Here is a 17,337-nt window from a genome sequence, read left to right on the forward strand (position 1 = left end):
TTCTATTTCTTTGTAGGTTTTTCTGTGACTGTGGTGCTGGAACACTGTCTAATCCCTGTACGCTTGCTGGAGAGCCTACTCATGACACAGATACACTATATGACTCTGCTCCACCTATAGAATCTAATACATTGCAGCACAACTGAATTCCTTTCAGAAAGAAAGTCCTGCCATTCTAATATCATAACTGTTAAAACTTTTTTTTGGAGGAAGTTATACTTGCCCATTTCTGCAGAAAGAGACTGTATTAAAGCGGATGTGTGAGGTGTTGACACTATGGAGCTCAACCTACCAAAAAAGAAAGTGGCAATATGTTGACTCAGGATAACAGAACTGGGCGTTTTAGCATTACTGTGTAAACAAAGACTTTGAAGGGACAGAAGTGAAGAAAAATAAGCTGCAATTTTGTACAGATACCAACTTCTGAAAGCTGGTGTTTTTACAAGTAGCATTGAAACGCAGTCCAATTTGCAGTAGTACTATTCTGTAGACAAGCAGCATTCTTTGTTGCTGCCTTTATGGACATGGGTACCAATTGCTTTTGTAACATGGTAAAAAAATGTGAGCTAGCACTTCTGCATTTCTTTTGATTTTTTTTTAACATTTATTCAGATTGAGAAATATGATTTTAATGCTTTAATCTCATGTAGTTTGTTTCTAATTTCAAGCAAAAAAAATCTTATTGTACTTGAATGTGTCCTGTTTTGTTAGCACACCTAGACTTGCTGTAACTGTACTCATGTCCCAGTATGTACGTTCTTTCTATGAAAGAGAAAACACTAATCTTAAATTATATCCAGCAATTTTTCTGGTGTCCTCTGAAGTTAGAATAATCTCCTTCCCTGCCCCAGCAATAGTCTGTACTCAAACCACCCTAACAAAAAAGCGAGTGTTTTAATGAGACTTCCTAGAATATAATGCACTATAAAACAAAGTACCCATGTAACTAAGTTTTGTGAGTGAAATTTTACTATGTTTTAAAGTACACAGTAGAAAGTCTCCTCAAAACAGTCTTGTATTTTACTCTGTTCATAGTTTTTTTTGAACAGTCTGGACATTACTTTACATAACCTGCTGGAAATCACAGCAAGTTCCTGCTCTAATGAAGCTGAGACAAGTATATATACAGCCCTATACCGTTTCATAGCTTTTTTCCATTTATGTGTATTGGTGACAGTGGGTAATCAACAGCCTGAAAGTGTATGCATGTACCATAACATCTAGACTTAATATATTGTGGAGTACTCAATAACCATTATGTAGAGGGTAGGTAAGAATTAAAGGGTTTAATTTCCTAGGAAAGACAATGGAAAAATGGTCATTTTTAAAAAATAAAGTTTATTAGATCATAACGTTGTCTGATACCACCTTTTTGAGAAACTGCCAGTACAAAAGCATTTTTGTTCTTAAAGCTGATTGATCATAGTGATAAGTTTCTGAACTGCATTTGCATCACTTGTTGCATCATCTACCACCAGGCACAGATACCTAAAGAAAATAAAGTCCTTGTTACTGAACACGGCCACCAAGGGTCAGGAATATAAGCTTCCTCTTACTTGCACAGCTTTAGAAGACACATGACTTTTTTTCTCCCCGTAGTATAAAGGCTGCTGTCAGCCTTCAGTGCCTTATTGCAGAGGCGCTGCAACCATGGTTCCTGCACGACTGATTTCCCCCAGTACCCACCCAGCAGCTGTCAGCAAGGACTTATTCATGCATTCCCTCAGTTCGACTCAGGTCACATCCAGCCTAGCACCTATGCAAATCAAGCTCTTAGCCCTGCAGACTAGCACATGACCCAGCCTCAAAATACTGCATTACTCATCATATCGGCTATCTCCCAGCCAGGGTTTCTTACATCCCTCCCTCAATGCTTGTGAAGTACCTTTGGCATTCATAAAAATAGTTTTTCCTTCCCCCTCTGCTGAAACACTGAAATTGTAAGCAAAGCAGAAGCAGCTGCCCAAAGTTTAAGATGTCTGCCTAGTAAGCAACGTGTAACTTAGAAATGGAGAACCAAGGCCTTACCTAAACAGTCTCAGTGATATCATTGTTTTTTCAAACTCTTTTGCTTTTCTGTGCCCCTTCTGAATAACTTCCTCTGGAATATCAGCAAGTCTTGCTGCATTGAAGCCATAGCTTTTTGGACACGCTCCTTCGATGAATTTATACAGGAATGTAATAGTTTCCTGGCTTGGATCTTCATTCTCATTTTCAACCATACATGCCTAGAAAGATTTTGTTACCACAAGTTAGTGTATGTAATACTTACAAGACTAATAAATGCATGAAACATCACTACCTGTTCTCAGGACACCTCTGTGACTCTGAGCAGCTGTAGAAAATCATGAACAGCGTAAGATCCGCCAGCCATGAGGAAGATTTGTGTATCACAGTTTATTGTACTTACCATGTGACCAAGCCGCACAGCAACGTTCTGTGAATAATCCTCTACTAGGGAGTGGTAGTGTGTGGAGAACAGGGTTCGACACCTGATTTTCTCTGCGAGTTCTCTAACAACTGCACTTGCTATAGCTGTTCCGTCAAAAGTAGCCGTGCCTCTACCTGGAGATGAAATTGAAAAGTTTTGGTATACTCAGGAACAGAAGTGGCAAAGTAAAGCATCCGTAGTTTACCTGCTACAGAAGACACCCCTATTAAGCGTTAAGACTGAGCAATAAAAGAAAAGATGACATTCTAAAGAAAGTTATGAGTTTTCATTGACAAACATTACAAACTGGTCCATGGCAAACAGCATGGAGGGGAGAAAACCAAAACAGCAGTGAGGAATAAGAGGCACGGGCAGGGTGAGCTCACTGGAGTATACGCTCCATAACAATCTCAATCTCTTCTGCACTGCAGGAAGAGACATTTCTGCTCTGAAACATGACACTGACTTGCTCAAGGTTTTCTGCAAGTAATCATGCAAAGGCATGCAGGAAAGCTCAACTAGAAATAGGTTAATAGGGATTGGGAAATAAAAGGTGTTGTGTTAATGCCCAGGGCACCCAAGAAATTCATGTTTTTAAGAGCCAGTTACATAGATACTGACTAGTTAAAAATTATTAGCATTATGATAAAACTATATATTTGAATTCTGATTTAGCCCAACAGCCTCACAGCTGGTCTTTACATTTTAGACAATTTCTATTACAAAACAGACTAAATACCAAGTTCATCCACAAGAACAAGGGAGTGCTCTGTTGCATGCTGGAGAATGCTCGAAGTCTCGCTTAGTTCAACAAAGAAGGTACTTTCACCTTTAAAAGAAACAATAACAAAATAGATACAAGTCATCGAAGAGATGAAAAACACAGCTAAAACCTCATTGAATCTGCACTGGTATCTTAGTCAAGCCAAAATGAAACTTAGCAAACTAAACATTAACAAAAACATAAAGCATTTTTTTCCAGCATGAAAATGATGGGTACCCATTTGCTGGGAAAAAAAAGCAGGTTTTGGTTGCTAAAGAACACAGGTACACCTCATCTGTCCAGTATTAACAGCAGTGGTCAGATATATTAGCTATATGAAAAAAAGCCACAAAGGAAACAAGACAAGATTCTTTTCCTCCTTCTTAAGTGCACAAGACACAGGCCTGATGTATGTGTGATTTTTTTCTTTCTTTTTTTTTTTTTTACATCAAGAACTCACATGGAATGATTCATTTCCAAGTTTCTGATGTGCAACAACACATGGGCTTAAGTTTTTGAAACAATTTAAATACTCTCATATTCACTGACCCACATCTTACAGCACAAAGCTCACAGAAAAAAATTGCACCTTAAATGAATTGTGATACCACAGATATTACCCGATAAAAATAAACATTTTTCAAGCCCCATGACATTTGGCATACCACCCCAGGCAGACTTCCCTTTCCAGTTGTGTCATCCCTGACTTCTATCCTCCTCTCCATCCAAGAATTTAAATATTCTAAGAACTGACAATTACTGCTTCCAAAAAGAAAGCCTGCCTGTCTCCATCATCTGAAGAAATTGGATTTCAGCATTAATGAACACATCCTGATTGAAACAAAGGACCTCTAGTCCTTGAGGGAAGATAGCAGAACAACCTTTCCACCGCAGATAACCTAACAACACTTCCCTATTGCAGAGCATTTAGAAAAAGATGCCTGTATAAGTAGAATATTAACTGTATAACATCCCAAAAGATACTCCTCAGATTTGGTAGGCTTTTTTAATATTAAAGTCTATAACAAATGATTGTTAATGTCTGTCAAAAATAATGGAGAACAAGCTTAACAACCAAATCAAGCATTCCTAGAATTGAACAATGGGAGACACAGAATTAGTCACCCAGCTCTCCATGGAAACATGAGACACTGTCCCCTTCCAACCTGCCACCCACCCAAAGCACAAAGAGAGCATCCAAATTTACTAGGAAACTCATCCTGTGGTAAAATCCCTTGAACAGCTGGATTGCAGAAACTCACCTGACATAATTCTGTCTGAGGCACCGAGTCTTGTAAATACTCTGTCAATTGGTGTAAGCCTGCAGACTTCAGCAGGTACGTAGCATCCCAGCTGAGCCATTATAACCAGGAGACCAGCCTGCAAAATAAAAATTAAAATGGTTTAATATTTGTTAAGTCTTTGGAGTTTCAGTTCCACACAGAGGACAAGGAATGAAACCATGTTTCCCCTGTAACAAACACTAGGGGACACAAGACTTGCTACTGCTTTAAAACCTGCAGATTATAGCATCATAATCTCAACTAGGACAAAACTACTCTGAAAACCTTCAAACCATAAATTACCACAGTAAATGGTGTTTATAAAGCAAATTCCCTGCTGCTTTCCCAGTTGCCTATGACCTCTATTTTAATCTTGTTCAATTTGAAGCATCTTTTGCCAGATGATGCCAAGTCCTGAATAATGCCACCTGAAAGCAATAAAAGATGCTTTCACTTTTTCCAGCCATCTCTCACAAGAGTTGTAAAGTCAGTATAACTAGCAAATCTACAACCTAAGCATGGGCATTTTCAACCACAATTATACTTTGTCTTTAGAGTATAATTGCTGTATTGTACTGCAAGTCCTGCAGGCCACCCTTGGGACCTCCTTTGGCTTTTATGAACAAGTAAATCATGTAATTCCTTCATGCAAAACGTACAGGTACTCTGGAACATTCAATTTTATGTAGATGGACAATCACCTGTCTCATGAGTGTTGATTTGCCACCCATATTTGGGCCAGTTACTAATACACAGGAAGCTTCGCTACCACTGTCTTCATCTTTGCTGCCTATCATGATGTCATTAGGAATAAAATCGTCCCCAAAGAAGGTTTTTGTAATGCATGGATGGCGTGAATTTTTAAGTTCCAGGAAGGGAGGAGCGCTATCCACAGGCAGTAGAATTACAGGTCGGCACAAAGGTCCATCACCATCTTGACTGTAGTTAGCAAGGGACATCAAGACATCTATAAGATTAAGAGAAATTCCAGTAAGTCATGCTTTATCTTTCTTTATCCATTCACTGGAGTGCATTTACGCATTGAACAGCATTTTTGGAAACATTTTTTCCCATTTTCCTGTTAAAGGCAACACCCAGGAAGTGCTCCTGAAGAGCAATTAAAAGGTGGGATATTCACAAGGTCTTTCCTCACTCCTTCAAGATTTCTGCTGATGTCAGATTAAAAATACCCCCTCTAGTTTTTAAAGTCTTTAACACTTGAATCATTTCACTTAGCTTATTTTTTATATACATGTATAAATATTATTTTTCTAGAATTGTTTTTTGATTTGGAACAAGGTACGTGAGGAGGAAACCAACTTCCATGACAGTAAGTTAAGAACCATAATACTGCTTAAAACTTGTCAGAATCAATTAAAGATTAATCATTAAAGAATCAATAAAGATTAAAATTCTGATGGCCTAGCAGAAAGCAGCACAATCCCCCTCAATTAGCCTAACTCTAAGGTTCCAAACACTGGCTGCCTACAAAGTAACACCATGTTATGTGATTTTTAGAGACTTTCTTTACACACATTACAACTTTTAAACAGATGAGCCTGAAAGCTCAGTCTCCTTTGACTTTTCAGTACTGGTGCTAGTGCCATCGTGTAGCTAATGTGTTTCCCAGCTCTCCCAACCCACTCAGAACTGGTTCCTAGACAGCTGTCCTCACGGTCTGCCTGTCCTCCCTTTTCTGCTGCAGTGGCATCTGAGATGCTTTTCATTTTCCCCTGGAGACATCTTCTTAGGGCTGAGAAGAGAATCCTCTTCTCTAAGAAGATAATACAGGAGACTGTTCCACCCCAGACTTTAAGGAAAGTTTGGGGAAGTCTTCCTATTAGGCTACCTTTGTCAAGGTACTGAAAACCACCACCTTTTATTTTATCTTTCAAGGCTGCTAATAAAGCAGTCTGCTTGAACAGTGACTATCAGGCTAGGTTTCTGTACCTCCATCTGCACTGTCTTCATTTAATAGGAAGGTACTCATCGATCCATGAGAGACCTAGTTGCAGTGTGAGACCAAAAACGCCACACCGAGCTGTGAAAAATGCACACCTACAATCACACAACAGGAATGAAGAAAGAGCTTGCACATGGCAAGACCCAGCAACCCATCAGTTCTGCCTTTACTGACAGGAAGGAAGCGAGCTGCAACTGTTACCTATTAATGCTGTTATCACAGCCACAGCTTTTAAACCAAATCAAGGGCTGGCTGCGGGCCTTTTTTTGCTTATCCTGGTCAGATTTTATCAGTTACTATGAAAGATCATTTTTGCTATATGATAAAACTAAAAAAAAAAAAATCCTCGTACCTAACACGGCGATGCACTCCACAGCTGCCTGCCAGTCCTTGCTGTTTTTATCGAAGTTGTAGAACAGGCGCCTCATGCAGTCCTTCAGCGCCGCATCTCTCCGCTCCTCGGCATTCACCATGGCAGCCAGCATCTTCTCAATCTCTTTGGTCCAGTAACGTTTATACCCCTTCCTGGTTGACTTCAGCTCATATTCTTCAGGTAGATTACGTGATATCACGCTTTCTGGTATTTCCATCTGGTACCGATTTTTGCCGGCCCCCCAGTACAGCACAGATTTGAAGCCAAGCAGCTTGCGCTGCTTATCTAGGTATGCGTGGAGATCTTCCTCAACAGCTTTAATATCCTGCAGTGCTTTGTCATAATCGGGGTCAAAACCAGCCTTTGGAGTGATCACTCCTGTCTTTCGAGCCTGGTTGTGATCAAAAGCCGTATCCCACCTTTTAAGCTCCGCGCTCAAGTCTGGAAAGCGTCCATCTGGATTTTTGGCTTTGCGTGTGACTAACTGCTTAAGTACTTTAGATTTGAAGTCAGCAGCAATTTCTTCCATGACATCGACAATTTCATTCATTACTTTAAACCCTTCAAGTGCAGACAAAAAGTCAGCAATTTTTTTCTTGCTGTATTTGATTTCTTCATAAAAGATGGCCCTGCTGTCAGGATGGTTCTGACTTTTCAGCGGTGATCCAATACTGTGAATTTTGCTGAGCAGCCTTTCCAGGTCAGGAAGTTTCTTCAGGTGCTCGCTAACTTCAGACATTTTATCTGGCACTGCCAGAAGGTCCTCGACAGCATCTAAACGATCATTGATGGATTTGGGGTTACAGAGCGGAGCACAGAGCCACTGTTTCAGGAGCCGCTTCCCAAAGGGCGTACAGCAGGTATCGATCCTTTCCAGCAGAGTTCCTTCCGTGGTTCCGTTGGTTCCATTCCGCAGAACTTCCAAGTTCATAAGGGTGACTCCATCCAGCACCATCCGCCGGTCAGTTTTGGCAAAGAAGCTACTGGAACTCACTGTTTTTGCGGTATCGATATCCACAGGGATGTACTCCTCAAAGTTTGCCAGCGATAGCAGCTCCTGATCAATCAGACATTTTTTCAGATAGAAGACACACCCCCCAAGAGCTGACAAGGCTAATTCACTGTTTTCACCAGGAGTTAATCCCAGAGAGTCAGTCTCTGAAGTCAGAGACTTGATCACGGAGGGCAGAGAACACCCATTTTCAGAGTTCTGTTTCTCCTTGAAATACTCTTCTTCAAGAAGAACTTTTAGTGTTTTAGATGCGTTCCAGAACTGGGAGCCAGGAAGCAGCCCTTCCTGAATGCAACACACAAGTGAGCCTTTCAGTATTTTCTGTGTGTCCACAGACAGGTTCCCCTTCTCAAACAGTACCTGCACGGGAGTGTAATGTGCTACTAAAGTCCTAAACCTTGAACAGTGCCGGTCATCTGAGAACTGGCCTACGTAAAACTTTCCAACTGATGTGTCAACAAAGCAGACCCCATAAACACGCTGTCCGGAGGAGTCTTCTTTCTCCTTAACACACAGCAGGTATTTGTTATGGTTCTCCGATGGATCACAATCCAGAATGCTGTAGGTCTGAGTGCCTTTGGTAATGATTCTGCAGATTTCTCGACGCACGACCCTGTCAAACTTTGTTGGGTGGGCCATTGACTTGCAGCGCACTTCCATCATTTCAGGAGTTTCTGTTTGCTCAACACGGGCTATCTTGTAGCCCTTCTGCACTAGAACGTCAGAGAACCTGCCAAACGCAGTTTCTGGAAAACCCGAATGAGCCCAAGAGCCTTTCATAAATATCAGGCCCAACTCATTCACACCAGTGACTGCATCCATGTGATACAGCTCGTAGAACTTTCCAACTTTGTAGAAAATCACTGCATCGAAGTTTTGACTTTTCAGCTGCCACCATCTCCGCATCCCTGGGGTACATTTGTTGAGATAGTCTTCAGGAACATACAGAGTACATGGGTCATAATCAGGGTCATTCTGTCGCCTCCTGTGTGCATCTTTCTTCTTCCCTTCCTGAAGCCAGTCAAGTTTCTCATGTTCCCATGCTGCAAAGCCACCAGTTCCTCCACTGCAAGCATTTGCTTGAGACTCAAAATTATCAGGTGCTGCAAATGATGTCAGCTTAGACTTGGCCTCCAAGGAAACTGTTGCTGCTCTCTTGGGTGCTTCAGGGCGCCCATTTTCTAAGCTGCTCCTTTTAGAAGGCTTGCTCACGTCTCTTCTCTTTCGTTTAGAGGAGACTTTTATGGGACTTTCCGCAATGCTCTCTTCATCGGTCTCTGCGTCAGTAGATTCGTTTTCATCCACCCCGCTACTAGCTTCCTCGCTGCTTGCTGCTTCTTTCACATCAGGCTTGAACTCCACATCGGAACCATCATGATCACTGTCAGAATCCAACACCCTTCTTCTTTTGGCTTTTGTGGCACTTCCCTTGCTCTTTAACCGCTTGTTGCCCTTCACATCCTCCTCACTGTTCGGGTCATCGCTGTCACCTGATGCACTTTCATTTGATTGCTGTAAAATAAATTATTTAGCCTATTAAAAATTCTGGCTACAAAGTAAAATATCATATCTGCAAAAAGAAGCTTAGAAATGCAGGATAATGCAGTAGCTATGATGCCTGAAGCAGAAGACAGGGGAGTCATAGCCAATTCAGTTTATACTCACGGACTTTTTTTTCCCCTCCCACTGGATAATGAACAGCTGGCTGCCTGTGGCATAATTACTCTTCTTTGTATTCCTTACTACTTCATAACATTACATTAGTGATCCTGATTAAGAAGCCATTCTAACGGGATAAGAGGTGTATGGTATATGAAATTTAGCACAAAGAAACATCACCATCAGCTAACAGTGGTGTGATTTTGTTCCTACTGACCTGACCTGTGTCAGAAGTATTATTGGTAGAAAGAATAAACAGGTCATGTTGGCAGAGGAGGTAAGGAAAACCACTACCACATCAGCTCTTTCGTCATACCATTCCTTTCCAAAGAAGTTTGTTCCAATGCACATGGCAGTACTCAAATAGTATTTGGATTATTCACAAAAGAATGTGAACACAACACAATAAAAGATCTCCTTTTAGCTGCCCCACTAACAAACTGGCATTAACAATATAAGAATTTGCACTTTGGTGCAGCTCCACAGGCTCCAAAATCCAATTTAATGCCTTAAAATAAGCACTCAAAAAGCATGAATTTCTGCATTATGGCAAAGGAGAATTTCAGATTGAATTTATGAGAACTTGGAACATCAAGAGTAGAGAAGACAAATAGAGATGCAGCAGATGAAAAGTATTTTGAGTCGGAAAGTGGGTAGGTAACCAGGGCTAACTTGGGAGAGATCAATGAGCAGAGATGATATACTTTAAAATTATGTAACTTAGTTGAGGTTAGGGAAAACTAAAGAAATACTAGACTTTTCTTTCCTACTAGAAAAGGTGAGACACCAGCATATAATCTAACAGCACAGAGGCAGTGCAAAAAAAGACACTGGGGTACATATGCATGCATAATTAAAGAGCAGATAGTGGCAACTGAACTACAAAGTAGTAGGATATTCCTTGCTTAGCTCCAAGAGACAGATTCTAAGATAAAGTATTATTTCTAAAAACAACAGCAAGTAAGAAATAATTTACCTCCATTTCCTCCTCCTCCTCCTCTTCAGTGTCCGAAGGCTCGCTGCATACTGCCAGCTCAAGTCGTTTAGTTTTATCTTTACTCATTGCGCTGTCAGCCAGCTCCATGGCTTTTTTAATTTCGGGTTTTGTGCTATAAAACATACCTCCCTTCTGTGTCTCACCATCTGATGAACCTACAAAACAGCAACATGTCAGACACTGAAGTTGGTCTAGCATTTAACCAGTCCTTTAGTTAGTGTTCATCCTTCACTTTTAAATATATTCAAACCATTATATATATTAAACATACACTATAATACATATTAGGTATACATTATAACATATATATTCTCTTTCTCTCACATCCCTTTAGCGCCACGGTTCCCTCTTCCTTTGTAGGACACAACTACCTATAAACAAAGACAAAAACAAAGGCAGCCAACCTAGACTGGTTTTTAGAAAGGAATCCCAGAGAAGCTGGGATTCATCTTAACGCCATGCTCAAGAAGTAAACTGTATTTATAATGTACTATGTACATTAAGCTTGGGGATAGAAAGAAGAGAGGAGTACGCTATAGATGGGGAAGAATATTTTTTTTTTCTGCTTTGTAAGTTTAGATGTCAACATGTTCTCGTGAATAACTTCAAAGGCTGCTATAAACTGAAGATTCAGCTCCAAGTTAGCTGCACTTGTACAAATACACTGCCTTTTGTCCACTGTTATCTCAAATATAAGCCAAACAGATTTCTTCCTCACATTAATATATTTGAGCTCACAGTAGCTAAGGATGGAGTTAAAAGCAGCTCCTTCTACAACATACATGCCACACACAAACAAACTGGATCTCAATTTTTTCTTTTGCAAATGCAGTGAGAAAACCTAGAAATATTTTGCATCAATAATGACAACTGAACAGTGACAGGAGCAGATCTCATCATATAATTTAACTGCATACTGAAGTCTGCAACAACCTCATATTCATTTAACCAATCTGTACATAAAACACTATTTCTCGCAAGCCCAACTGTTAAAAAGCCTAGCCCTGCGGTATCTATATTTATTCACAGTTGCAAGCAATAAAAACAATAAGAAATCTTTCCACTTTCTTAACCAATAAGACTCCAGCACTCTTAATTAAATTAAAATGCAGCTTTTTAATCTCAATTTAAAAGCAAAGCATGCATTTTAAATATCTTACTCTGTTCTGTCTTAGTCACCTTTCTTGTAGGCACGCCAGCATCTCTGTGCTTGGGCTTCTTTCATACATCTTATTCTTCTGTTGATAAACAGCTCAGTTTTCCCTCACCTGTATTTGCTTTTAAGCGTAACTATAAGCTGTTAAGAATATACTTGATTCTTTTAGAATACCTTCAGATGCCTACAGTAATAACAGTACCATTTTAATTTAAAAATGATTTTGGCTTAATTGCAATACACTTCAGTGTAAACAAAAGATGACTACATGATCACACAAGATGGAATTGGCTTTTTTTAAAAAAAGAACCTTTTGAAATCAAAGTTGTTTCATTGGTGAAATAATCAAGTCCTACAGTCTACCAAAAATACCATATTACACCCAAAGTACTCGTTTGGCTTACACAATAACAATTTACAGAATCGCGGTATGACTGTTTACAGCAAATGACTTACAGTTTTCAGCCACAGTAACATTATAAATCATTATATAACGATCATAATTACTAAGAACAGGTTTATTATGCAAAATTCTGATTTAATTTTTATTACGTATGATTTTTACATCAGTTGGCTAAGTCATTTCTTCAAGATGACAAGCGCCAATCCTGCTCTGCAGCTACTAGCACCACCCTAACACTGAATTCTCAAGTTAACATTTTAACAAAGCTGTATTTCAAGGCTTACAAGAAATAACATCAAAAAAGAAATAATTTTAGCCACCTGACCTACATCTTGTGCCTGATCTTTTTATTCTAATCAAGCTGCAATTCCCAAATCTCTGCTTAAAATTTAGGTTTGACAGTCCTAACGTATTTCAGGGATTTATCTTTGATATTCTTTATATGCATGGCATAAGAAAAAAAAAAACAAAACTCTATGACCTAAGCAAACTTCAAGTTTGCATTGTCATCCAACAAACAAGAGGGCAGAGTGTTTTATATTTAAAGAACAGTATAACCATAAACACACCTGAAACCCACAAAAATTTGTTTTCTCTACACTTACAAAGTGCAGAACATGCCTAATCTTGGTTTTGCTACTCGTTTTCTATGAAGAACACTATATTCTTCCAAAACATGGGGCATATCTTCATTTCGAAAACATTTATTTCCATCCCTTACCTTTATATGGCCTCAGGTATTTCACGCTGACCCAGCCCCTTGTGGGACTGTCATCAAAGAACTGCACGTGGATCCGGGCGGATTTCCCCTTCCCCCGGAGGATGGTCCCCTCGGTGGGATGGTTGTATATGAGACACGGCCACCACGGGTAACCTTCCATCTTGGCCCAGACTAAGTCACCGGGCGAATAATCACAGGAGGGGCTACAAGGACAACAGGTGCAGGGGTTAATGAGCATTTAGCTTTTTGAACAGCTCTTATGAAGGTAACAGCACGCTGCTTCTGAGCAGCTGGAGGTCTTGGAAAGCTCCTGAGCGGCGTGACCTGCATCACACGGCCCATAAAAACAACAGTATTCAGACCTCTCCTTAAACCACTTTTCTCCTTTGCAGATTTTGGCCTTTTCTTTTGCCTCCCTGATGCGGCTCCCACCTCCTCCCCCCCAGGACCCTACATCGACCCCCTCCCAGCCAGCACCTGAAGCACCGACGGTGCTGACCCCAAGCAGGCCGGGCCCCAGCAGCGCCCCCATCCCCTCCCCGGCCCCTCCGTGCCCCCCACCCCACCCTACCCCACCTCACCCCCGCTCACCCCGCGGCCGCCCCGTGCCGCCGCCCCTTCTCGGCCGTGGGGCGCGGGGGGACGGCGGCGGCCTGGCGGCCATCCCCCTCCTGCTCCTGCTCCCGTGCAGCGCGGCGCCGCGTCTCCACGCCGCCCGCTGCCGGTGTCGCTGCCGGTGGCGGCGCCGCCGCCCGCGCCCTGGGGAAGAAGCTGAGCAGGGTGCTCTGTCGCGACATGGCCGGCCGGGAAGCGCTGCCCGCCGACAGCGCGCCAACAGCGCCCGCGCGCGCCAAGACGGCCGCCGCGCGCCCCGCCCACCACCCGGAGGCTCCGCCCCCTCCGTCCCGCGCGCGGGACCCGCCATTTTGGGAGCCCTTGTGGGGGCTGGTGTGTGGTGGTGTGGCGGGCACGGCCTCAGGTGCTGCGCCTCAGGGCAAAGCGAGTTTATCTTTAAACCTTGTGCCTTGCCTACAGCGGAGCCAGGCAGTCAGTGGCGATTGTTGTGATTGATGTACAGCTGGGAGGATCCTTCCCACAAAACAGACAAACAAAAAAACACGCACACACACATATATATATACACATCGCAGGGAAGCTGTGCACCTGCAATAGGGATTTTCTTCCAGCCTTTGCTGCAGAAGACAAGAGCATTAATGCTGTGGGAAGGATGCTGGCTGTGGCCAGAGCAGAAACTTGGGTCAGCTGCCAGCCCTGCTGCCCTGCTGAAAGATCATAGAATAACAGATTCATTAAAGTCATAAAACACACAGAATCACAGAATATCCCGAGTTGGAAGGGAACCACAAGGATCACTGAGTCCAGCTCCTGGCACCACACAGGTCAACCCAAAAATTCAGACCACCTCCAAGACCATTTGGTCCAACCATTCCCCTACCACTGTGATAAATGGAGTAATAATTTGTGTCAAGAAGATGGTTGATATTAATAAAGAAGGAGGAGATGTGGGAGTGTGGCCATGGGGGCTGGCAAGCCCCGTGGTTGATGGTAACATCAGACTGTTAACGATTGAGGCAATCAGGAATGTAAAAGAGTTTAGAGGGAACAAAGAAGGGTGATTCAGGAGATGCCATGCAGTCTCGGGTTGCTTGTTCTCCAGCCATTAAGGCACAGAAGTTTCTGGGTGTTTGCTGTTGCTGAGCAAAGTTGTCTGACCATTGAAAAGTTGTTTTTGAAAAGGACTGCTGTGGGGAGAAGGGTGTAAGAGGGGAGCCTGTCCTCAAGATAAAAAAGGCAACACGATATAATGAAGTTATGTCATCAATAAAGAAGTAGAAAAAAGGAATGAAAAGGAACAGGCTAGCAGAACAGTGACCAGGACAAGAACAGGGACATTGATCGTCTCATGGAGATAGGTTCAGCCAAACTCAGCAAACCGCTCAAAGAAGCTTGTACAGAAAGTCCATGTGGGACCACAGTCAGAAACATGTGGTTTGCCAGACAGTGAGGGAGCTGTGGGCTCGTTTACTGATCCGACTGCTACGCCATGGGCCCCTCCGCTGCTACAGATGACCTGGACGTGCCTTTTGACCTAGGCCCTATTGGCCTTGAAAAGGAAATGGATATGTTTTTCTTCAATCTGGGAAGAATAGGATACATAAGGTCCGAAGGCCGAGTTGCTTGACAACTTAAAGCGAGACATACTGTTCCCACGACTAGCCCTGGAATTCTCCGGTGTTTGTAATCAAGAAAAAGGAATGGGAAATGGAGACTGTTATAAGTCATGGAAGATATGGGAGCACTTCAGCCAGGATTACCAACTCCAACTATGCTCCCCTAGTCAGTCGTGGACATTAATAGTAATAGACTTAAAGGATTGTTTGTTACCTTTTCTGATTGTACATATGTATAGGCGTACTCGGGTTTAGTATGTTAAAGCAATGTTCTGTATATTTAGAAGGTTCGATGTTTATGTGTGCATGCTGGTAGAGCATAGACTCCCCACGTACCCAGCGCTGTCTACTTGTCTTTTATAAATATTACTAAATTCGGATTGAGTTGAGACTTCATTTATAACACCACCATTGTCACCCAATAAACCATGTCCCTAAGCACCACGTCCAACCTTTCCTTGAACACCCCCAGGGACAGTGATTACATCACCTCCCTGGGCCTGTCCCAATGCCTGACTGCTCCTTCTGAGAAGAAATGTCCCCTAATTTAAGATGGTACTTTAGCTGCATTTACTACCAGAAAACTGGCAGATGTGCAGTATGCCAAAGTAAAATTACCTCAAAAGTAAGAGCATCAGGTGCTCTGCAGAGGAGATGGAGTTACCTGTTTGTTTTTTACAGCATGAGGGTTTTTGGGATGTCTTCTCTTAGATGTCTTCTATCTGGTGCTCTTCCCATGTTTTTGTTTGTTTGTTTGTTTGTTTGTTTTGTTGTTGTTGTTTTGTATGTATGTGTTTTTGTTTTTTTCATGTTCAGTGGTGAGACTGTCCCTTAAAAGCAAATTTTTGATGTGTTAGAATACAATCCATGTCATCTTAAATAGTGTGCTTAGTCTATAATACTACAGAGCAAAATAAGAAGTTATTTTTATCTGCATACATTCAGAAGAAAAGAATGTCACTAAATGTCTTTTAGATTAGCTCTTTCTTTCACTAAAGTTGCCGTTTAGGATTGCAAACCAAAATGTCTTCTGTTCAGCACAGCTGTAGCCTTCAAAAAATGTCTCAGGTGCGCTACCACCGAGCTAACTTCGGAACTGCAAGGTAGGGACCTGACCACAAGAGGTCAGGCAAACCCCAGAAATACCAAAGTATTTTAAAAGCATACTTATTCCAAATGAATCATCTCTGTTTAATTTCAGTGCATAATTTCTATTTAATGTATGTATTGCCTCCAAAACAATCTGATGTGTCCTCAGCTACACACATCTCAAACTTAAGTAGAAAGACATTTAGCTTCCTGAGAACACCATAGGGGATTCCAAAGTATGCAAGCCATGAAGAACTTCCAAGTGCAATGTGCTACATACACTATAACCTGCAGTATACTGGCAGGTTAGCCAGAACCAGCTTTTGAATATCTCCATTAGGGAGACTCCACAGCTCTCTGGGCAACCTGTGACAGTGCTTGTTCACCAACACAGTACAGAAGTTCCTCCTGATTTCAGAGGAAACCTCCTGTGTTTTAGTTTGTGTCCACTGCCTCCTGTCCCCTGTGAAGAGCCTGACTCTGTCCTCTCCGCACCCTCCCTTCAGGCATTAATATTCAAACCAGCATTATTAATAAGTTCCCCCCAAGCCTTCCATTCCTTTGGCTAAGCAGTGCTAGCTCTCTCAGTCTTTCTTCATATGTGAGATGCTCCAGTTCAAGGACCACATGGTCCAGAAGCTTGAACAAGGGGCCTGGAGTGTGCAACTTTGAGAAAATCAATACTCTGAGTTGCAGCTCTTTAATTTGTCCTATACGGTGATAGAGTTTCTCTGTGTCTGTGATGTCCCAGTGTCTGGATCTGGGCATTCCTGCACTTATGGTGATGGCCACTTAAGAAATACAACATTGGAAATATATCCAAGTCCCTGCTGTAGAAATTCTGTATCCAATGTCAAGTACCCTCCCTAAAGCAGGGTAGCTCTGCACTTTGATACCACAGGAGGTACTCATGACACGTTACGTTCACACTGTTCACACACGCGCACATTCACAGCTACCTAGTTGGTACAAGACTTGGGAGACTAGCAGAGGCACGTATTGGTGTACCAGTGGTTTGAGGTAGCTGTTCAGGAAGTCCCTCAAGGTCTTTCACTTCAGCGTGTGTGCATGTGTGTGTATTTTACATAGATAATTTTGTAGTCTTGCAAATAGCAGCCTTCTTGGACGTGGTCTGGGTTATACAATCCATTGCTGATGCTAGTGGATTTGGACAGATTCAGCAGACTCGTTGGTCAGAGCTTATCAGTTTTTGTGGTTTCAGCAGGACTGCTAGTCTCTGGAGCTTATCAGTTCATGGGAGACTTTCACATGCTACCACTTGGCACGTACTTTCC

General features: G+C 42.1%; 2 protein-coding genes across 3 annotated transcripts in view; one reads left to right on the top strand and one right to left on the bottom strand.

Annotated features, from left to right (window-relative positions):
• FBXO11 (F-box protein 11) overlaps positions 1-1,349 on the top strand; it is a 36,127-nt gene extending 34,778 nt beyond the window's left edge. For both annotated transcript variants that reach the window (XM_032185240.1, XM_032185241.1), the window contains exon 22: positions 17-1,349. In XM_032185240.1, coding sequence (XP_032041131.1) covers positions 17-146 — 130 coding nt within the window. In that variant the 3' untranslated portion in view covers positions 147-1,349. The remainder of the gene's footprint in view (positions 1-16) is intronic.
• On the bottom strand, positions 1,319-13,558 carry MSH6 (mutS homolog 6). Its single transcript, XM_032185239.1, has 10 exons — positions 13,353-13,558; positions 12,762-12,964; positions 10,461-10,636; positions 6,793-9,337; positions 5,179-5,444; positions 4,457-4,574; positions 3,171-3,260; positions 2,411-2,565; positions 2,029-2,228; positions 1,319-1,488 (listed from the first exon to the last, which is right to left on the bottom strand). Exons 1-10 carry the CDS (start codon positions 13,556-13,558, stop codon positions 1,407-1,409), a joined length of 4,041 nt encoding a protein of 1,346 aa, XP_032041130.1. The 3' UTR covers positions 1,319-1,406.
• Between the last annotated feature and the right edge of the window lie 3,779 nt (positions 13,559-17,337).

This window comes from Aythya fuligula, chromosome 3 (genome assembly GCF_009819795.1).
Source record: "Aythya fuligula isolate bAytFul2 chromosome 3, bAytFul2.pri, whole genome shotgun sequence".
Classification (NCBI taxonomy): Eukaryota; Metazoa; Chordata; class Aves; order Anseriformes; family Anatidae; genus Aythya; species Aythya fuligula.